The sequence below is a fragment of the Eulemur rufifrons genome, chromosome 2 (assembly GCF_041146395.1).
Source record: "Eulemur rufifrons isolate Redbay chromosome 2, OSU_ERuf_1, whole genome shotgun sequence".
In the NCBI taxonomy this organism is placed as follows: domain Eukaryota; kingdom Metazoa; phylum Chordata; class Mammalia; order Primates; family Lemuridae; genus Eulemur; species Eulemur rufifrons.
The window spans coordinates 43989500-44013575 of record NC_090984.1 but is presented as its reverse complement, the minus strand read 5'-3'; the positions used below and the strand labels follow the sequence as shown (position 1 = coordinate 44013575).

The 24076-nt window shown below is 38.2% G+C and overlaps 1 protein-coding gene across 2 annotated transcripts in view; it reads right to left on the bottom strand.

Annotated features, from left to right (window-relative positions):
• The window catches only part of CEP152 (centrosomal protein 152), a 68658-nt gene extending 59784 nt beyond the window's left edge, over positions 1–8874 (bottom strand). For both annotated transcript variants that reach the window (XM_069460212.1, XM_069460221.1), the window contains exons 1-4: positions 8788–8874; positions 763–866; positions 464–536; positions 97–375 (exon numbers count right to left, since the gene is read on the bottom strand). In XM_069460212.1, the coding sequence (XP_069316313.1) occupies positions 97–375; positions 464–536; positions 763–866; positions 8788–8874 (543 nt within the window). The remainder of the gene's footprint in view (positions 1–96; positions 376–463; positions 537–762; positions 867–8787) is intronic.
• Positions 8875–24076: the final 15202 nt, after the last annotated feature.

Genomic DNA, 24076 nt, shown 5'->3' with positions numbered 1-24076 from the left:
CACTGCACTTACATACAATTCTTAAACACACACAGACATCATGCAGATGCCTGTGCACATATACACAAATTCTTGAAAGTCAAGTTCTTATAATACCTGAAAATGGTTCCTTTGGGGATCTGAAAATTTAATTACATTGGTTGGCTGGTTATTAAATTCCTGCTTCTGACCACTGTTATATGGTCGAAAGTTTTCAGGAAGGTGATATAAATCAGTCTGTTCACATTTACTTGGAGGACTATAGCCACTTCCGCCTTCGTCTCCACCTTCTTCAGGATGGTACCCAGGGTGTCGGTCTTCAGTTTCACTTCGATTTTCTTCCCAGCCATTACCACGTTTTTCTCCAACATATAAACTCTGAAGTTCATTATAGTCCTGTCAGATAACAAGAGTAAAACAAAAGCACTAAGATCTATTCCCACCCTCATCCAAGACATGATCACACCAGACACTTACAACTTACATTTATACTTTGAGATTTGGGCAGCACTTGATGCTCATTCCAGTTCATCTCCAATTGCTCAGCATGATGTGGTCTTGAGAAAAATCAATACTTTAGATTTAAAGACTATCACTTACTTGGACATAGATAACACAAACAATCCCAAGACTTTAACATGTTTTCCCTCCATCCTTCACTCAAAATTTTAAGAATCAGTCTACAGTTGTATAATCATGTACATTATTATTATCTGTAGAGAATCAAAAGAAAAAGACTTATAGACTTGCAATACACAAGTGAAAGTGATTTCCGGTCCTTACTCTCCCTCTGTGTCATCCTCACTGCAGTCCGAATAGTGAAGCTCAGGGGAGGAAAGGTCATCATCCAGCATATCATGAGGAAGGTCTGTGAGTAACTGCTGCAACTGAGTCAGAAAAGTCTGCATTAATGTCGCACTGACTTCAATACAAGATGCCAAACCAAAACTGCCTTGGAATGAGTAATTTTTGACTGTAGAAGTCAAAGAATTTCCTCATTCCTCCTTTAATTAATTTCTTAAATTCCACACAAATTATGTTCATCATTTCACTTGGGGAAAGGGGAATGCATAATGTCAGGGTTTATATCAGAAGGCTTTATTTTTTTTTCTACAAAGGTCTCAGATTTAAATATACATACAACAGAATTGAAAAACTTTTTTATGGAAACACAGCAAGTCACAATAACGGTGTAATCATTGTATTATGTTATCACAGGGCAGACTGAGTCTCAGAATCCTGTTTTTCCAGTAATCAGACCTTCAGGACTTGACAATCAGACATCCCCCCAGGGAATCTGAGTGGCCAGATGCACTCCGCCCAGGTGATGAGAACAGCAGCAGCAACAGGTGGCCTAGAAGCCCTGAAAAGCTCTGAAAAGCTCTGAAACCTCTTGGGGAGAGACTTAATTAGTAGACAGCCTTCTAATTCCAATGATGAAAAGACATACAATACTCTGCTCTTACAAAACATTTGAGTAAAAGGAGAGTTGGAAGATTCAGTTTTCTACAGATAGCACACTCAAAAGCATAACACTAAACCTGACATTAAAAATTTGACTTCGCTCTCCTATTTTTTCTAGAAACATCACAATTTTAGCATTCTGCCTATATAAACTAGACAGACAAAATTCATTCAAGTTTCAAGATAAACTGTGATAAAAAGATGAATAGTCTAATTTGTTAAATTTCAATATCTGCAATTGTCTTTCTTCAAATCTCATAAAGTGTCTTCAAATTTGTAACAATCAAAAGATTAAATATGTTACTGAATAGCTTGTAGGGGACTGCTTATAATAATGAATTCTCTTTAAGAAACTAAGCACCAGCTTAATTAACAAGTTGACTAAGTTCCTCCAAAGTCCAATTATCAAACCCATAAAATTATGCAACAAGTGAATTTTAAACATGTTAAATACCCTGTAAAACCCAGGAGGAAAAAAAGAGATGCTTCTTGGTCTACGGCAGGGTTTTTTCCCCTCCCCCCACTTTCTCTATCATTAGTATAAAAGAAATGGAATATACCTATAAAACATATCCAAGTATTATGTTAAGAATAAAAAAAAATTCTTAAACAAAATACATATGGTAAAAGTTAAATGAACATATTCTACGGAAGGTCTGAAAGGAATACCCCAAATTGTTAAAATTTGTGAAAGGGAATGGAGTGAGGTGGGAAGGGGGGACACTTCTTCACTCCACATAGATTTCTGATATTCACAACATGGTTTTTTTTTATTTTTTTAAGGTTTTCCCCATCCATTTGGTTCTTTAAAGATGAAACAAGAGAAAGATATTCTCTCCAATGAAAAGTTATTTTCATCTCTAAATCTGTTTGCTGCTAAAATTAACAACCAAGACCTTGATTTACTGCCTACCTGCACATGCAGGGTGCTTGAAAAGTATTTTGAGAATTAGCCATAGTCAGAGTTGACCCAAAGATATAAACAAGAAACACAAAAGAAACACACTAAAAACAGAACACATCAACATATTAGTATACTACCTGCCTCAAGTGAAAGATAGCAAAGTAATTCCACAAAGACACAAAATGCACTAGAAAAAAAAAAATGACATATATGAGGTCTTTTAAAAGTAGTCCAGCCTGTTTTGTCTATAATTATGTACCACTACTTTAAGGAAAAAGACTACCCCCACATGTTACACAGGGAAAAATAACAACAAAATAAATCTTCTATACTTACATCAAGTAGAGATTCCTGAATAGAAAGAATATTTTTTTCTAAACCTTCAGTAAGGTTCAAGTACATAGCCTTATAATTCAGAGGAACCGTGACAGGGACATCTGAACAGTACATTTTTTTTCCCCCTCACAAAAACAGAAAAAGCTATACAATGATTAAGCAGTTATCGTAGCTTTCTTTGTGACACGACAAAATTAACAAAATTGGCATCCATGAAGGAAAATTAATTTGAGCATAGGCAATCAGCTAATCAAAATGCTTCTGGATCCAGAGGCAAACTTACTAACTAGCAAAATCATTCCTGTAGTATTTAGAGTCTCATAAGATATTTTAATAATATATATGCGCTAACATTTTTAAATAGTTTCATTCACCTTCAAAAAATTTCTCCATCAAGTTCTTTGGCATAGCTGGGTCATATTCCTTGGCTTCTATAATTTTCAGAGCAAAGAAAAGCTAAATGAAATGAAGTCCTCCTAATTAAGACCACTCAGGGACAAAATCCCACCCACAACGTTTCCATTTCCCAGGATCAATGTGTACTCTCCTCATATACACTGTCAAATAGATTTTGCTTTTCTTTCATTGAATCGTGTGCCATAAAACACAAAATTGCCGTATCTATTTATGCATGTTACCAAATAGAAAATTTTAGAAACTATAAATTTTCCTCATTAAAGATCCACCCAACTTCCAAATAGAGATTCACAGACAGAGATAACAATCCTTAATAAATGACAAGATTTAATCTCACTCATTAATTTCAGATTCATCAGACTGCTTTTTGGTTACAAGTAGCAATCTTTTCAGTAGGATATTATTATGTATCAACTGAGTTTAAAAATTTAAGAGATATCTTCCCTAGAAAAAAGATAATTTGCCATTGTTAAGGCTTCGATTGAAATAAAATCCAAATCATTCTATAAACTCCTCTCCCTTTCTACTTCACGTTTCTTTCTTCACAAGAAAAAAAAAAAGAGGGCATTTTACTCAAAGAACTTTGTCAACAAACACTTTACAACTAACTCATGGAGAACACCCAAAAAGCCTATGTTCAGGGATAATGTAAAACAGAGAACATGTAAACCTTTTGTTAGGATTTTCAACTTAAATTAACTAAACAGACTGTATTCTAAGCCCATAATCCCCTCATATTCATGAAAGCAAAAGTCATCAAATTACAAACCATACTCTTCTCCCAAGAGACAAGCAGCAAGTGGAATAGCTAACAGTCATATTCCCTTTGAACAGGTTACCTCATTAAGTACATTTCTGAAAAGATTCTGATGTTTAAAAATACGAACTACTAAATAATGCTTTCATGCATGCACACTAAATGTAAACAAATACTAGCTTTACAACTCCCTCTAGTGGACACAAAATATCAAAATGCTTCTATAATTACATCAAACAAGGTAGAAAGTGGAAGAAAGGCTATGCAATGGAAACCCTGCCTCTAAAATACATGATTCCAAGCTCAGTGGAGCTTTATTATTCTATTAGAGAAGTACCAATATAAAAACCAAGAGGAACCGAAATCCATATTGCCAGGTGCAAGTTTCTGTCTGCCATCTGCTACTTAAACCACCCACCATTCTACATAAGATCATTTCAAATACATCATCACTAAGTGAACTATCATCAGTAAATATTATCCTGATATCACAGTTTAGCAAGTATTTCTGCCACAAATCACCAGCTTCAGAATAAATACATACATACATAGATAATTTTACTACCTAGAACCAAGCAATAATCATGAAGCTACATCTGGTGAAACTGAATAAAGTATATATACATTCCACAGACTTTGAGATTCCCAAATGACAATCTACCTTAAGTTATGGCTTTCCCAATAACTTAGGAGCTTATAACAACAACTCCTATGACCAAGAGAACAACAACTATATCTCTGTAATATCTAACTATGAAATCACAAAGTATAGTGACTTTATGTTAAACGCATTTTACAAAGTCACATTGTTATATTATGAATGAGTTAATAAAAGAGCTTTTGCATTTTTTTTCTGGTCTCGCTTTATAAGTAAAAGTTTGCTTTGGATGAGGTCGACTTAATATCAAGAAGGACAAATATATCAGCAGCTCTGAAGTGGTACAGCAAGAAAGTAGTATGTTCCGGTAAGTTGTGAGGAATGTAATACGTGACTGGTAATTGAAATGATACCATATCTCCATGGTGCCATCACCCTCATTCACTCACACCCTAATCTGCTCTGTCAACTATGTAAGAGATGGAGTTTCATTTGGAACACTGTGAGAAACTGTGGGTTAAGCACCTCTCTGCCATGTTGGCCCACAGTGGCCCAGCTTTCACTAATGTACCACTAAGAGTTGCAGCAATTTAGAAATGATTACAATGCCTTGCTTTTATGCAAAATTCTTGAAGGCTGTTTTTTTTCCAAAATATGGATCTATTCATGGTGGTGTGTGGCTTGAGATTCCACTGGTCTAAATGTTCTCTAAATATTCAATCACCTATTTACTAAATCCTTTCCTTTTCTAAAGATTAAATACACTTTCTCCATTTGATCTTCAATGCAAACAATGGAAGGAATAGAAATGGAAATAATTGTAAGGCTATTAATTAGGATGGTACAGAGGTTGGAGTTCGACTATGCCTTATTCACAGAGATATGGGCAAATGTGGACAAAATCCCAACTAGCATCAAAGCAACAAAATTAAACAGTTTGGCAAAGCATGTTGCATTAGCAACTGGCCATTCACATTAGAAGGTCAAAATCAAGATTATGCTACCATTTACAGAGAGAGGCTCTCACAAACCCTTAGAGGGCAGACTATGAGTCCCATGTGGTATACTTGGTACTGGGAATAAAGGCATTTCTCTTACATAATTGAACACAAAGTGATTCACTAAGTAGAGAAAACAATATGCGTTAGCCCACTGCTAACAGTTATAACCCAGCCACAAGCCCAAAGCTACCAGCCAGGTTGTCAGGAAGCTCTTTTCTTTAATCTCTTAAGGCTGGGAACTATTCTGCTACTGTAGAGTCATAAAGACCGAGAGGGTTGAAAAGCCTTCTGGGTATGCAAGCAAGCTTGGGTTTGATCAGCCAATTTGTTATTTTAACTTGCAGTGACAAAGTATACATACAGGTGAATTTTTATCAATAATTCTGAATTTTATTACTGAAAATCTGAAACTCTCCAGCCTCTAATCTCACTTTTTCCCCTGCAGCAATTTTTTTTTTTTTTTTTTTGAGACAGAGTCTCACTCTGTTGCCCAGGCTAGAGTGAGTGCCGTGGCGTCAGCCTAGCTCACAGCAACCTCAAACTCCTGAGCTCAAGCGATCCTCCTGTCTCAGCCTCCCGAGTAGCTGGGACTACAGGCATGCACCACCATGCCCGGCTAATTTTTTCTATATATATTTTTAGCTGTCCATATAATTTCTTTCTATTTTTAGTAGAGATGGGGTCTCGCTCTTGCTCAGGCTGGTCTCGAACTCCTGAGCTCAAACGATCTGCCCACCTCGGCCTCCCAGAGTGCTAGGATTACAGGCGTGAGCCACCATGCCCAGCCTGCAGCAATTTTTTTTAAGTAAAAACATTCAGGAAAAATTTTAGAATTCCAGAAAAAAATAAAAAAAGTAAAAACATTTATTAACATGCTGTTTCTTCATATAACTATAATCATCATGTTAGCGTCAAATTAGCTATATATTCTTTTCTTCCTCTCTGCTAGAAATACTCATTTTTAGATACTTCATCTTTTAAGAACTCTTTTTTTCCTCTGGAAATTCCCTACTCCAGCAAACAATCTATCAGAGGTGATCCCAATGGCTATTTTCTATATTATCTAGAATTAATCGCCTCCTTAATTAATAGCCCCTTTAAAATTTTCACCACACAATACACTGGCAGTAAGCTCTAATACATTATGCATCTCTCTAATAATCTTTTCCAATGAAAAATCATCTGTCAAAATATTTTTTCTTCTTTACAGTAGTGATTACTTAACCGGACCCTCTCAAGAATCCCAGTAGCTAAATCCCAGCCAACTATCCAAGCCATCACAGTCATGAAAACCTCATGTTGCAGGTTCAAAAAGTAACAGAAAATCCTCATCCCCATCCTTGCCACGACAATTGTTGTGAGGGACCCTGCCAAACTCCAGAAACTCTCACCAGGGTCACAAACTCAAATGCCCTCGGGGACCTGGCCGAGAATTTACAAGAGCAAAGCAAGCAGGCCTGAACGCATAAGCCCATGTCTGTGTGAGAAGTGGGGACCACGGCCAGCTGGGAAAGGAGAGTCACTGCTCAGCTCCAGCCCACCCGCTGCCATGTGCAAACACAGGCCAGGTGTGGCCAGGGCTTTGGATGTTTTAAGACAAGCCAGGAACTCTCGAGTACTCCATGAAATTTTCCAATCTTTAAATATAGATCAATTTTAAAAAGCACTGTGCAACCAAACAATACATGTCTATGGACAAAATCCAGCAAGCTGCCAGTTTTCTATCTCTACCGTAATTCTATCACCAACCACGTGAGCGATGGTCAATTGGTCCTATTCCTTTCTTCCTGTTAATACTAATGGTCCACAGCAACTATTAATAAGGATTACTTTACATAGGAGGAAATGGATGCTATCAAAAATTGTCTCAGGACAAAAGAAGCATCTTATCATAATCAACCAAGAAACCTGACTCGGCCGGGCGCGGTGGCTCACGCCTGTAATCCTAGCACTCTGGGAGGCCGAGGCGGGTGGATCGCTCGAGGTCAGGAGTTCGAGACCAGCCTGAGCAAGATCGAGACCCCGTCTCTACTAAAAATAGAAAGAAATTATATGGACAACTAAAAATATATATATAGAAAAATTAGCCAGGCATAGTGGCGCATGCCTGTAGTCCCAGCTACTCGGGAGGCTGAGGCAGGAGGATCGCTTGAGCCCAGGAGTTTGAGGTTGCTGTGAGCTAGGCTGACGCCACGGCACTCACTCTAGCCTGGGCAACAAAGTGAGACTCTGTCTCAAAAAAAAAAATTTTTTAAATAAAAAAAAAAAAAAAAAAAAAAAAAAAAGAAACCTGACTCAAACTAAAAACAATCATAACAAGTAAATTGACTTCCACCAATAACACTACTACTGCTGTTACTATTGCCAGCATTTGCCGAACCATTCCTGTGTGTCAAGAATGTTGCTAAACACTTTATGTGTAAATACTGTGATCTACTTCTTTTACTCCTCTCCTGCTATAATCTATTCAACACCCAGCCTTCCAAAAGGTCTTTCAAAAACATAATCGGATATCATCCTTAACCACTTAAATTCTTCCACTGGCTTCCGATTGCTCTTAAAATAAAACACAAACATCTCGTCATGACTTACCATGATCTGGCCCCAGCCCAGGTCTTCACCCTCCATCCACCACTCACCGCTGGCTCACGTATTCCCAATGCCATGGCCTTCTGGCTGTTCCACAGATACATGGGGTTTCTTCCTGACTTCCCACCTTTACACTCATTGGTAACGTGGCCTAGAAAGCTCTTCCTCAGGCTGCTGCAAGGCCAGTTTCTTCAGTCAAGTCTCTGCCTAAACGTTGCCTCCTCCAAGAGACCTTCACTCACCACTCTATCTACTGCAGTCCCCTACCAATTGCTTTCATATCACCCTAGTTTGTTTCCCTATCATTTATCCGTGATAAATTATCAAATTACTTTATTTACTCATTTACTTATTTACTACCTGCCTCCACTAGGATGTAAACTACCTGAAGCAAAGAGCCCTGTCAGACTTGTTCACAGCAATGTTCCAAGCACCTAGAAACTAGGCTTCTGCTTCTAAAGCCAACTATTACCTCCTAAATGAAAAGGTCTTTAAAAATTTAACCATTTATCTGATGACATCATTCACAGTTGTGTTTTGTTGTCTCAAAAAAGAAAGCATTCCACTCATCCACCTTTTACAAGTCCAAATATTGATCAGGCTTTAGGGTTGTTTTGTTTTTTAAAAAAGGAAAAAAAAGTATTATAAATCCCTTCAAAATGGCACAAGATGATATAATTTTGATCAGGAAATAAAAGTTGTTAAGAATTGAGTTTTCAGGGTCTTTTTCTGAGTGACATACCTCTTTCTCCCTTTCATAGTCTTCTTTGTCATATTCTTCATCTTCATTTTGTGTTGATAGTGCCACACTGCCAAAGTCTAATGACATGGTCCTCCTGTGGGAAGAGGAAGATGTTTGGTTTCTAAATATCCCATAAAATCTCCCCAGAACAAACTACATAAGAGATGCCATACACAAAGTCAAAAGACGACAACAAGTTATGAGTTTCAGAATTCATGTATGAAAAATACAAATTAATTGTGACTAATAGAAAATAGCCATATGATAGCAATTCATAGAAAAGAAAAAATGCAAGGCAGGGCACAGTGGCACAGGCCTGTAATCCTAGCACTCTGGGAGGCCGAGGCGGGAGGATTGCTTGAAGCCAAGAGTTTGAGACCAGCCTGAGCAAGAGTGAGCCCCCGTCTCTACAAAAAAAGAAAAAAATTAGCCAGGTATGGTGGTGCACAACCGTAGGCCCAGCTACTAGGGTACTCAGGAGGCTAAGGCGGGAGAATCGCTTGAGCCCAGGAGTTTGAGGTTGCTGTGAGCTATGATAACACCCCTGCACTCTAGTCCAGATGACAGAGCAAGGCCCTGTCTCAAAAAAAAAAAAAAAAAGAAAAGAAAAGAAAAAATGCAAATAGGTAATAAAACTATGAACAGACTTTTCTACTGGTCTGTAAAGTATAATTCAAAACAGTAAGATTTTTGCCCACAAAAAAAAAGATGGTAATAATAATAAACTAGAAATGTGCCAAATATAAAAATCTTAAGAATAAGCTCAAACAAAATTTCAAATTTGATGTATTAAACATGGCACAGGTAGTATTCTCTATAATTTGCTTCTTTGAATATCACAAATCCAAACTTCATGCTTTCCAAAAAGAGGGCTCCTAAATCCTGAGTTAATGATTGCTAACCCAGAAAACATTTACAAGCTGGTAAACTCCATAGAGCACACAACAAAAATATAAGTGTTAAATGTCCTGCCCTTAAACTTGATAAAATCAGGTTCTGGCAAAACACTCAAGAAAAACAGAAGTGAAGGCTGTGAAGCTACACCACTGAGGAGTTCCAATTCCAAAAGCAACAGCCAGAGTTCCTGGGGGAGCAGGCACTGCTGTGGCAGACGCAGCAGCAGGAAATGGGTTTTCAACTACTTACAGTCAAAAAGGCAGCTGCTGAGTTAAATTATACTTAGGGATCCTGACACTACACAGAACCCCCCTAGAACTTCAAAGCTCTGAACAATCCTGACCAAAAAAAAAAAAAAAATAGGTAGGTGTCATCAATTACCTGGCCTAACACTGCCCTCCATTCAGTCCACTGTTGTCCATGCCAGTGAAATGCACTTGGATGTGGGCTTGAGCCACAACTCATTCACTACACATTTTAGGCTCTAAAATGTCATTAAATTGGAATTAGAAGCATAGAGACCCAGAAATTCAAGTGGATTTTACCATAAAGAACTTAGCTCCCTTGTGTTACCAGTTGAGAACTACACCACAAACTTTTACATAAGCCAAGAGCTCCATAGCAGAAGATATTCCATTTCATCAGATCTAAGACAGCCTTGACTCTATGACTTTTGCAGTTCTATTTGTTCCACTCAGAAAAAGATGTAGCCAATTAAATTATGACACATCATTAATTTTAAAATGCAGCGTATCTCGTAGATGTGAAAATGTGAAAAGAAAATGTGCAAGTCAGAATAAATAAGGTATTAAAGATTAACACAGATATCAACTTCAGTGCTAAAAATCCCCATAGGTCAAATTTTTGTTTTTCAAAGACTGAATTATGTTTCTTGGCCAAGCTCTAATTTGCTGTCCACCTTCTAATCTTTTCCTCTCTGGTCCTTACACCTCGCCCGTCCCTTTCAACTCACATTAACTCAAACTCTTCACATCAACTTAAACCCTTCCAGCCTCTGCTACTTAGACCAGACCTACTCCTTTCTACCCTTGTGCCAGGCTAAAGACAGAAGGGACATGCATACTCTTTCACTGAGGGGGAAAATAAATAAGCTTGGGAAATGTAAATATAACTCCATCTAAAAGAATCCTCTTGTATACCAGCATAAGATGAAGATCTGAATATGGTAAAGAGCCTATAACATTGCTGAAATAGTGAGGGGAAAACACATAATCTCATGTCTCTAGGTTCTTTCACTACTGCAAGTGAACTTGATAGCCTACAGAACATTGTACCTAAATAATGAAAATACTAGTCCATTTAAATCCCATCTCTTTAAAAGAGATGAGATTAAGCTGGACCTTAAAGACATTTTTGAATTTTTTAGGAAGAAACAAACCTTTCTGCTTCTGAATTCTTACCATGTTCTCTACCTCTTCTTGTATGTAACTATAAATACAACACAAAATATAGAATTTGGGTTAATTTTTCCTTTATTAGGTAAGAAGAGGGAGATTTTTTTCCAGTCCTTCACATTAACCTGCCATCGACTGATGTTGATTACTGAAAAAGAACATTAAGATTTATAAGAGCCTATTGCTAAATATAGCTATTGTAAATAAAGAGCCACTTTTTCTCAGAGAATAATTAATTCTACAAGGGATTTTTAAGTGAAGAGAATGTAAAAAAATGAAATACATTGTTTAATGGCATTTTAAATCCAAACCATGTCATTAAAAAAGAAATATGAAAATATCTGAAAAGACCAAAATCTCCTCCACCTGGAAAGAAAAGGTATAAATAAAATTTCCTCCTGAAGAGTGTACTACCAGAGACCTTTTGAGAAATAAAGGGAAATCTGATCAACTTACTGTGGTTAAAAAAAAAAAAAAAAAAATACTAAAAAAGGTAATTAGTACTTCAAATGAAATTTAAAATAAAAGTTAATGTTTTTCTTTAACTTATTAATCATCACTAATTAATTACCACCACTATCAGAGACTTTCATATTCAGAATAAAAGAGACTGCTTTAAAAAAAAATTGCAAGATAGTAAATCCTGAAGCCATAAAGAAAAAACCTGATGAAAACCTAACTATGAAAATAAAATTTGTATAAGGCAAACATTATTAACAAGTCAAATATTATGTATGGAAAAATACACCACTAATAAAGTCAAAAAAAAAATCAAATAATACATAATGAGAAAAATTTTGTAAAACACATGACAAAATCCCAATATATAATTCTTACAAAGAAATGAGAAAAAGACAAACAATCCAATTTAAAAATGGGCAACTGAAATGACAATTCATTAAAAAAAGAAATGTAAATGCTCAATTAACTTGAAAAGATGCTGAAGTTCATGGAGTTTCAAAGAAGTGCTATCTAAACAACAAAATGCCATTTTCAAACAATAGATTGAAAAAAGAACTGTTATCACCCAGTGGTGGCTATTTTGTATTTTGTGTGGCTCATGAATTGCTGGTGAAAATATGAACTGCTAAAACCATCTTGAAAATTATCAATATTAACATACTGAGAATGAACATATGCCCGACTGAAATTGTTTTTTAATTAATTTGGTAATACTATGCCACTAGTAACAATAATAAAATGTTTCCAATATTTATTGACTCAGAGGGCTGACCATTCAAAAAATCAAGGGTCAGAATAAGCGTATAGTATGCTTCTTTAAATACAATAGTCTAGTGAAGACTTCCTTCCTAGCTAGATAACTTTTTCTGAACCCATTAATAAGACTATAAAAAGTATGTCCTTTCTCTATTCTCTCAGATCTGTTACACACAGCACTCTGACCCAGCACTTCTTTTGTTGTCCCTGGTTATGTTTTCTCTGGCCTCCTTGCAACAAGAAGACCAATGGGTGTTTAGTTGGACAAGAGTACAAAGCAAATATAACATTGCTTTTGCCTCATCTAATAAACTGTAACACCCTAAAGGCAGAATTAAAACATATCTGCCCCCTTGTACATGGTAGGAACACAAGAAATATTTCTTGACTGAATACAATATATGCATGTTACCCTATAGGAATTCATTATTTCAGTAAAATTTCACCAAGCATCCATTGTGTGCCAGATTACATCCTAGATGCATCTAAAATATGGTACCAGCCACAGGAGCTCACAGTCTCTTAGACAATGATACAAACTAATACTTACAATAATACATTGTAATAAATTCTGTAGTAAATTATTTTTGCCTAAGAAGAAAGGAAGGCTTAGAGAAGTTTCACAGAAAGAAAAGACTTTAGATTAGAAATAAACCTTAAAGGACACTCTATGAGTGCAAGTGGCAAAAGAATGAGGGCACACTAATCAGACAACCTGGGCCCAATTCTGGCTCTTTCATTGATCAACTGTACAATCTTGAGCAAACGGTTTCTATTTCTTTGTTAATGAAATGGGAGTAAAAACAGTACCTGAAAGATTGGTTATGCGGATTCACAAGATAATAAACTGCTTAGCACTGTGTACCAATCAATACATTTTAGTTTTATTACTATTATGACATTATTACTGATGAATGGGAGTCTCCCAGCTATGGAAGAGTTAAGGAAACAAAGAGATTCAGCATATCTGAGAAAAGGTGAATGTGCAGGCTGTGGGAAACCTTACTTCAAGTAATGCCACCTCCCTTAAGATGTCCTCCCCAATCCTGTTCCCCTATGGAATTAATCACTCCTTTGCACTTGCAGACTGTATTTCTTACACTTTTCTTATGGCTTCAACTTTAGCCTCTCTTAGTTAATGGAGTGCATTCACCAATCTAGGGAGTGCATATAAATTGTCACCCATTATGAAATTGGTGAAATGAAATTAGTCTTAAATCAGACTCAAGTTCATGACTACAAGATAGAAAGGGTAAGTGCCACAAAGGAGGTGTATAAGAATTGTCCTGGGAGTTAGGAAATTCTAGTTTTGCATACATGCTACCTTCCCTTCTAGAACGGAAATGGCCAGAGCGCATGGGCTGTTTAGACCTGCAACACCTGGCTAAGGAGGCCCAGTCCTTCATTCAACAATTTATCAAGGTACTGTTCAAGATTACAAAGTTTAACAAGACATAATGGAGGTCAAGAAAATAGACATATAAACAAATGATAACAACATCTGTGATCAGTGCTAATGACAGTACTTTGGACAAATTGATTCAACATGCCCAGAGAACGAAACAAGTAATCCTAACACACAGTAGGCACCCATAGGCTGAACGAATATATAAACGAATGATCTTACCGAGGAACTCAGTTTGGCCTTAGCCACGGCACAACAAACAGGTACCACGAGACCAAAGCTGCACGGAGCCCAGGATGACTGGGGCTGCTGGCTTTGGGTGCCAGCACCACTTGCATTCGGTCAACACACGTGCACAGAGCACCCACTGTGAGCCAGGCGTGGCGCCAGGGTGACCACGGCGGGGTCCCGACGGTAGGGTCTCGGGGCCACCCCAGCAACCTGGAGAAGAGACGAGGAGGGCTTTCCATATGCCACTTCTAAGTAGGATCTTGGAGGAATAAAGAGGTCTCGATGACACTTCAAAGTCAAAAGCTGAGCCCCGCAACCCGCGGGCAATCCACCACTGCAGGATTGGGGAGTGGGTAGGTCAGCCCTCCGGGAAGCCTCAACCAAGATTCCAAGGACCTCGCAATTCCTCTAATCCCAGCCCCAAGCCCACCCAAAAATCAGAACTCACCGGCGGACACGGACGCTGTCACAGCGAGGAAATTCTAGCCTGGGTCAAATACCAACTTCTACTAAACCCCCTTGCCCTGGATCTAATCCACTTGCTCCTTCCTAGTTACAACCGAACCCGCGGAGCTGAGACCCTTGAGGAGCAGCCGCCTCCTTCAATCGCCGGCTAGAAGCTCGCCTGGTGGGCGGGGCCATGCCGGCTTGGGGCTGGGCGAGGAGGCGGAAGTCTCCGCCTTCCTCAAGCTTGGTTGAGACGTCCGCCTGCAGTTGCAAATGTACTGCTGTTTGAAAGCGGGCGCCAGAGGTGGCGGGAAATTGCCCTTGTGGGCCCATTGGTGGATTCGTGAGCCAATTACAAAAGGGTTTACTCTGGGGTGGGCGGGCTTTCGGTTGCCTAGAGACGCCGAAGCGTCTGGCTTTAGACTAAGCCGGACCGGGCTTACAGGCACCCGTCGCCCCTTTGGTGCAGAAGGACACTGGAGCTGTGAGTCGTACCTCCCGGGCTTCAGCACACAGAATCCCACAGTTGCCCCACTGAACTCTTGCCTTAGAGGCTTCTGCATTTGCCCTTCTTCTCCTCTAAAAGGGCTTGCTTCCGCATCACCTAAACACCCTTAGATGTTTTGCTTCGTTTCCTAGCTTGCTAGGTCCCGCCTTGTTTAAATTGGTGTTTCTTTAATTATAAGATGGCACATCTTCCCACATGTCTTTTCACTACTTGAATTTCCTCACACAATTTTCCACACACAAAATTGTTTACTTAGTGTAATATGGGTAGAATACGCAATAAATCTGGGGAAAGTGAACGTGTGAAAAAGGATCTATCAAGGAAGATTCCAGGAGGAAGAGAAGGAAAGAGCTCAACAGCCAGGTTGATCAGCATGAAAGTACAGTGTGAAGGCCAAACTAGCAGAAGTGAAGGATTATTTAGAAGTAAGACTGGAGAAGTAAGCAGGAAGGAAATGGTCCATAAAAAAGCATGAATCCTGGAAGAATAGGAAAGGCGTTCTACAGAGGTAAGGTATGGTGTGCACAGGAATGAACTTAACATGTCCGGAGAAATGCAAGCAGACAGAGGCATTCTGGAGTAACAAAGACAAGTGTGGGGAAAGAGAGAAAGACTGCCAAAGATCTTGAAGGCTGGACAGGAGATTATTTGTGAAATGCTGGCTCAATGTTTGCCTTGCATGTTTCAAACAGACACACCTGTGAGCTGGGTGAGGCATTTCAAGGAAAAATGTCACGTTGTTGATGAGATGGGGTCCCTGCTACAAACAAGAATGTATAAAGGTGGAGCTAAACCATCATTTCTCCTTTTTCCTTCCTTCTCTTTGATGTCAAAGCTATCAGGCCAAAGCAATGCCATCACGAAAGTGCTATCCAAAATTCTGTCATCTCGGAGTGCTATCCTCAAAGGAACACGGAACTTAAAGATCTGAGTTCAATTTGCAGCTCTCCTACCTACTAGCTTTTGTCCACAACAATTTAACCCTCAAACACCTCAAAGTCCTTGTCTGAAAATAGGAATGATAAGACCTACTTCTCAGGATTGTGGGGAAAATGAAATAAGATTGTGTGAAAGAGATTTTAAATGTAGAAACACTAAAGATTTTTTTCTGCTGTGTTTCTATGTTCTGCGGCTTATTGGACTAGAGTACACACTGGAGTCTGAGGTAGTAAGGAAAAACCAGGAAGGTATAATTGCCACAACCCAGATACTAAGGTGTTCTGGGAGTGGATGGCAGAGAAAGACAAAGGTGAACGTGTGCTGAGGGCAACAGGAGCTCGTGGAATAGGACAAACAAGGAGTCTACCTACCCAAAGGATGTGGCTTTGTGAGAACAGGACAAGAATAGGAAGATGGAAACAGGAGTGCTTGGAAAGAACTGAGAAAGATAGGACCACTGTTTGTAGCTCATTCATTCAACAATATTTTTTGAACATCTGCCTTGTGCTAAGCACTGTGCTAGAAGCTCATTTAATATTGGCATGTGGGTCAAAATGCCAGCCCTGATCAATCCCTTCTCATAGAATTTGTGCGTTCTCACAGCCATTATGACCTCACCACCATCACTACCCTACCACCCCCAGTCCTGCCATACTGGACTGAATCGAGGGGTAGCACAAGACCCAAGCCAGGCCAATCATATTCCCTTCCTAGATAACCGAAATAAGACTCCCTGGAACTAAGTAAGGTGGGAGCCATATAGAAGAGAAACAGACGTTTATTACACTTGTCTGTATTTTATGGGAAATATGCTGCCTCCATAGCTGTATCATATATATGGTAGAGCCTAGACTGAAGACCAGGAACTTCTGCTGCTGAAAGCCATGGATCTTGCCTGGTTCCTGTACCTTGAAAAGCAGGACAGTTCTATTTTGCCTTGGATTCTGTGAAACCTGAACCTAAAAATACCTTTTGACTTGAGCTGGCTTGGGTCATGATGGAATACTGTTCCCCAAAATTTCATGTCCACCTGGAACCTCAGAATGGGACTTTCTTTGGAAATAGAGTCTTTGCAGATGTAATTGGTTGAAATGAGGCCATTCTGGATCCAGGTGGGCCCTAAATATAATGATCTGTTACTAAAGCAATCAACTTGTAAATCCTTTGGAATTTGCTTATACTTTATGGAAATGTGCTGGCTCCGAATTTGTTCTATTTAAATAACTCAACATATTATTGAGGCAAGTGTGAAAAATTCCTTATGTTTTTTTTTTTTTTTTTTTTTTTTTTTTTTTTTTTTTTTTTGAGACAGAGTCTCACTCTGTTGCCCAGGCTAGAGTGAGTGCCGTGGCGTTAGCCTAGCTCACAGCAACCTCAAACTCCTGAGCTCAAGCGATCCTCCTGTCTCAGCCTCCCGAGTAGCTGGGACTACAGGCATGCACCACCATGCCCGGCTAATTTTTTCTATATATATATTTTTAGCTGTCCATATAATTTCTTTCTATTTTTAGTAGAGATGGGGTCTCGCTCTTGCTCAGGCTGGTCTCGAACTCCTGAGCTCAAACGATCCGCCCACCTCGGCCTCCCAGAGTGCTAGGATTACAGGCGTGAGCCACCGCGCCCGGCCCCTTATGTTTTTTTTTGAAAAAATTTTAGGGCAATATTTTAGAATATAAAATCATATGAATGAGATGCTATTCCTCTCTTAAAAGTAAGTAAATAAACAATTCCCATTATTGCTATCCAGTTCTTTCTTTTCTCCCTACCAGAAAAAACGGATGGGCTGGATAAAAGTTATGTGGGACAGCAGGCCTTTTGCTTCTTTGGTCAAAAGAATATGAGAGCCAAATGCCTGGATTTAATATTTAGGATTTTCAATCATAATAAGGTTTTTAATTGGAAAACCAGTAAAATCTATCAAAAGTGATATTGATCATTTGATAAAGATCCAAAGCTGCAAGAATTATATTTGCACATGGAATACAGACCCACCCAAATGCCCCGAGATGCTCAGACCATTTCACTTCTGCTTCTTGAAACCCTCAGTAGTTTAAAAAAGAAGTACCAAAGCCATATTATAAAATTGGTATATATTTTAAATGCTTACATAACATGTTAAATGCATATTGAAAAAATACAGTCTAGTATGATACCATTCACAAGAAAATTACAGAATTTATTAAAAATATTCATGTATTTGAATACTTTGATAGTATAGTCCAGTCATGGGATATATGTTTAAAGTTGTTTGATGTATATCTGTCTTAGATCTGGTTCCCAGCTGAAAAATCAGGTGCACATGAGTTTTTAAGGAAGAACTTTCAAAAGCAGCCAATAATGGACTGAGGAAGATGGTCAGAGAAGAGGAAAAGCCAGGCAAGGGTGTGATTTCAGGAGAAGTGTGGGCCCCAGCCTGATCCCCCAAGAACTCTAGAGTGTGTGATTGGGACAGAACCAAAGGACCTGAGCTGTCACACTCTTGCCCTAGTGGTGGTGGTGGGGAAGAAGTAAGCTCACAGGCACCCCTGGCTCTTGGGGAAACCTAAGAGGCTCTACTAGCCTAAGTCTGTCCTTGGGATGAACAGAGTGACAGTACAGGCAGTTAGAAGAAAAACACACAGGAGCCAGGGGAGGGGTAGACTGAAATGGTTTAAGGGACCCCAGTGGATGTGGACAGAGCATTGACTGTGTCTCCTATAACATCGTTGTTTTCCATCCTTTGATCTTGTCAGCGTACATCAGGAGATGATATCACACATTTCCATCTGAGGCCTTTTAAGAATGTGAGGACACATGCAGCTCATCCAGTTGAGCCTTCTTAGTCCTAGTATGATAGGACCTAGGACCACCAAGATGATCCTACACCGTGTCCTGTGGAAGCTGCCAAGTGTTAAAGTAGCAATCTTCTTAAAAAGCTCTTGACATATCTAGGTTACCCCCAAATTTTTTAAATTAAACTTTTTATTCTGAGAAAATTGTAGATTCACTTGCAAGAAATAATATTGGGAGATCTCTTGTAAGTTTTGCCCATTTTCCACTAATGATAACATCTTGCAAAACTATAGTACAGTATTGTAACCAGGGTATCCACATCGATACAATCAAGATACAAAACAATTCCTTCATCAAAAGGATCCCTCATGTAGCCCTTTTATAATTGTACTCACTTTCCTCCCTCCTACTAATTCCCTCTTTAATCCTTAGTTTGGGCTAGGTGCGGTGGCTCACGCCTATAATCCTAGCACTCTGGGAGGCTAAGGCAGGAGGACCGTTTGAGCTCAGGAGTTCGAGACCAGCCTGAGCAAGAGCAAGACCCCGTCTCTACTAAAAATAGAAAGAATTAGCTGGACAACTAAAAATATATAGAAAATTAGCCAGGCATGGTGGCGCATGCCTGTAGTCCCAACTACTTGGGAGGCTGAGGCAGAAGGATTGCTTGAGCCCAGGAGTTTGAGGTTGCTGTGAGCTAGGCTGACGCCACAGCACTCTAGTCTGGGCAACAAAGTGAGACTCTGTCTAAAAAAACAAAAACAAACAAACAAACAAAAAAAACACCTTAGTCTGTTGGGGCTGCTATAACAAAATACCATAACTTGGGTGGCTTACAAACAACCACCCAAGGGAATTTTTGGGAATTTTTTTCTCAAAGTTCTGGAGACTAGGAAGTCCAAGACCAAGGCATCAGCAGATCTGCTGTCTTATGAGAGCCTGTTTCCTGGTTCATAGGTGGCCCCTCCTTACGCATCCTCACATTGTGGAAAGGCCAAGTCAGCTCTCTGAAGCCTCATTTATAAGAGTACTAATCTAATCACTTCCCAAAGGCTCCACCTCCTAATATCATCACATCGATGATTAGATTTCAGCATATGAATTTTAGGAAACACAAACATTCTGATCATAGCAACTCCTAAACTGTTCTCTGTTTTTATAACTTTATCATTTCAAGCATGATATGTTAATGTAGTTATACAGTATGTAACCTTTGAGGACTGGCATTTTTCACTTTTCATAATTCTCTAGAGATTCATTCAAGTTGTTGTACCTCTCAATAGTTCTTACTTTTTATTGCTGAATAATGTTCCATGGTATAAATGTACCACAATTTGTTTAACCATTCACCCATGGAAGGATCTGGGTTGTTTCCAGTTTGGGGTTATTACGAACAAATCTTCTAGAACATTCTTGTATAAGTTTTTGTGTGAACGTAAGTTTTCATTTTTCAGTGATCAGTGCCCAGGAGTGCAATTGCTGGGTTGAATGTTAGTTACATGTTCAGTTTTTTAGTTAACTGCCAGACTGTTTTCCAGAGTGGCTGTACTATTTTATATTCCCACCAGGAATCTATGTGTGATCTACTTTATCCCCTCCTAGTCAGCATAGGCTGTTGTCACTATTTTTCATTTCACCCATTCTGATAGGTGTATAATGATAGCTCATTATGGTTTTAATTTCCCTATTGGCTAATGACAGTGAACATATTTTTATGTGCTTATTTGGCATATGTTTATCTTCTTCAGTGAAATGTCTGCCCATTTTCTAATTAAATTTTTTTCTTACTGTTGAATTTTGAGAGGTTTCATATATATATGTGTATATATATATATTCCAGATACTTGTCCTTTGTTAGATATGTGATTTGCAAGTATTTTCTCCCAGTCTATAGCTTGTCCTTCATCCTCTCAACAGAGTTTTCCACAGAACAAAAATTTGTAGTCTTGATGAAGTCCAATGTACCAATGTTTCCTTTTATGGATCATGTCAAATCTAAGAACTTTTGGCTTAACATTACATCCCAGAGATTTTCTCCTATGTTTTTATCCTAAAGGTTTAATAGTTTTATGTCTTACATTTAAATCCATAATCCATTTGAGTTAATGTTTGTGTAAAGTGTGAGGTTCACTTTTTTGCCTACAGATGTCCAATTGTTCCAGCACCATTTTTTCAATGGCTACCCTTTGTCCATTGAGTTGTTTTGTAACTTTGTCAAAAACCAATTGGACATCTTTGGGTGATTCTATTTTTGGGTTCTCTATTCTGTTCCATTGATATATGAGGTTATCCCTCCACCAATACCATACAGTCTTTTTTCTTCTTTAAGTAGGACTTATTTTACTTATTTATTTATTAGTAGAGACAGGATTCTGCTCTTGCTCAGGCTGGTCTCAAACTCTTGTGGTCAAGCAACCCTCCTGCGTTGGCCTCCCGGAGTGCTACGATTACACGCATGAGCCACCGCGCCTGGCCCATACAGTCTTTATTGCTGCAACTATATAAGTCATCTCAAAAACCATAGGATGATTCCCCCCACTTCATTCTTTTTCAAAATTGTTTTACCCATTCTAGTTCCTTTGTCTTTCCACATAAATTTTAGAAGAATCTTATCTATATCTACAAAATATCCTGCTGAAATTTTGATAAGAATTACATTAAGTCTGTGTATTAATTTGGGAAGAGCTGACATCTTGATTATGTCAAATTTTCCAATCTATGACCACAATAGGTCTCTCTATTTAGGTCTTCCTTGATCTTTCATCAGTATTTTGTAGTTTTCAGCATACATCTTGTACATATCTTGTTAGATTTACATGTACTTAGTTTCTTAGCAATGTAAATTGTATTGCATTTTAAATTTTGGTGTCTGTGTGTTTATTGCTAATATATAGAAATACAACTGAAATTTGTATGTTTATCTTATATCCTCTGAACTTTGCTAAACCCACTTGTTAGTTCTAGGAGGTTTTTTGGGGTTTTTGTTTGTTTTGGTTTTTGTAGATTCCTGGAATTTTGTATATGGACAATCATGTTATCTACAAGTAGGGACAGCTTTATTTCTTTCTTTCTGATCTGTATGCCTTTTAATTCCATTTCCTGTCTGATTGCACGGGCTAGAAATTCTAGTACTATGTTGACTAAGAATAGTGACAAACATCATTGCCTCATTCCTGATGTTAGGGGACAAGGACTCAGGTTATCACAGTCAAGTATAATATAATGTTAGCTGTAGGTTTTTTGTAGGTGATCTTTAGCTATCCTTAGTTTACTGGGAATTTTTATCGTAAATGGGTATTGAATTGTGTCAAATGTATTTTCTACATCAATTGATGTGATGATGTGATATTTTTTTCTTTAGCTTGTTAATATGGTGGATTAAGTGATTGATTTTCAAACATTGATCCAGCATTGCATCCCTAGAATAAACCTTACATAGTCATGGTGTATAATTCTTTTTATATATTGATGAATACTGTTGCTTGCTAATATTTTGCTAAGGATTTTTGCCTCTATATTCATAGACATATTGATCTGCAGTTTTCTTCTTTTGTACTCTCTTTGGGTTTTGATGTTAGAGTAATACTAGCTTCAAAAAATAAATTAGGAAGTTTTCCCCTTTCTTCAAACTTCTGGAAGCAATCATATAGCACTGATGTTAATTTTTCTTCAAATGATTGATACAGTTCTGCAGTGAAACCATCTGAGCCTGGAATTTCTTTTGGGGAAGATTTTTAATATTGAATTCAAATTTCTTAACAGTTAGAAGGCTACTCAAATGCTAAATTTCATACTGGATAAATTGTGGTAGTTTGTGCTTTTTGAGGAATTGATCTATTTCTCCCAAGTTGTCTAATTTATGTGTGCAGAATTGTATATAGCGTTCCCTTATTATTCCTTTGATGTTTTCAGGATCTGTGGTGATAATGTCTCTTTAATTCCCACACTAAGTCCATTTGGCTCATTAGTAAGACTATGGCAAACTATAGACAGATTAAGTTCCTACAACTAGAGCAAGAAGAGCATACCAACTAAGAAAAAAGCCATTCTTTACCTCGTATGAGACAAAAAGCTCAAAGACATTAAATTAATAATTCATTTTTAACATGAATATGTGGATATTTAAATATTTTCCACAAATGAAGATGATATATTTCACATGTATGCTTAACATAGTATGAAATGATTTCATATTGTAATCTATGTGTATGTATTGATATAATCCTAATCATAAAAGGTAGCAGGACCAGATTCATTATTTTTCCATATATAATTATAAGTAAGAAAATGGCAAAATAAGTAGAAAGACTTGAAAGAAACAGGATTAAAAGTATCTCTACAAGACTGCAGTGTACATGAAGTTGTTCTTGAGCAAAATAACCAATGCCTCAAAATATAGCTCATTTTGTTTTTAACAATAAAAAGTTGACATTTTTGCTGTAATTCATATATGGTTATCTGAAAATATATACTTTATTCCTCTGCAAGTTAGCTTCACCTTACTGGCTAATCCAAACCCTTTGATGATTTTAGAAGCTTGACTGTCTCCAAAGTCCTCTGAGCTGGATATGCTCTGTTTGCCCTTCCAGATTCCCTCTCTACTCTTTTCCATCCTGCTCTGTGACCCAGGAGGCTAACCTTCGGGACTGCATCAGATAGCTCCTTTGCTCTGTTTTCAAGTTGCTTGGGCCAGTGGAGAACCTCAACAGGAGATTAGAGGGAGCAGAAAAAAATTCAGGGTATTAATGTCCTTAGCTGCCTCCCTGTTGAGTCGGCAGGGCTGGCTGCATCCCTCCACTACAGGCCACAGCTCCCAAAAGGCAGCCCTTGCACACAACTCTCTCTGGATTCTGTTAACTGCTCCCTCTCTTTTCCCCTTCACTGGCCCCAGAGCACTGAGTTCTCTCTCCTGGTTTTCCTATACTTTGCCCACACCTTTGCAAATAGTCTCTTTATTAAACTCTCCTAGAATTACCCAATTTGAGTGAGCCATATGTTTCCTGCCAGGACCCTGATACAACCTACAAATGATAAAGTTTCAAATCTTAAACACCAGGCATACCATGTCAATTTTCACAGAGCATTTATTTTTAAAAAAAGTCATTTACAAGTATTTATAGAAAGGGATTTCCACTTTAAGACAGATGAAGATAAAAATGAGAGATTAAAGTAGCATGCAGACATTTCTTTTGTTGTTTCGTTTACTTTAACTGTGTCTGTGGTGTTTGTAAGTGCAGTATTTGCTTATCTAACTACTATACCATTACAGTCAAATACTGATTATCCATGTGCACTGCTCACACCATTGAAACTCTCTGCATCTATTTGTATCAGGAACTCTTTCTTACTATCTGGTTAATACTTTGCACAGCCAAACTGAGACCACAGGCCTGCCCCATCCGTCTCTGGTAAAAGTGGTTAGATTACCCATAAATTTCTATTATCTAGACCCATGCTGAT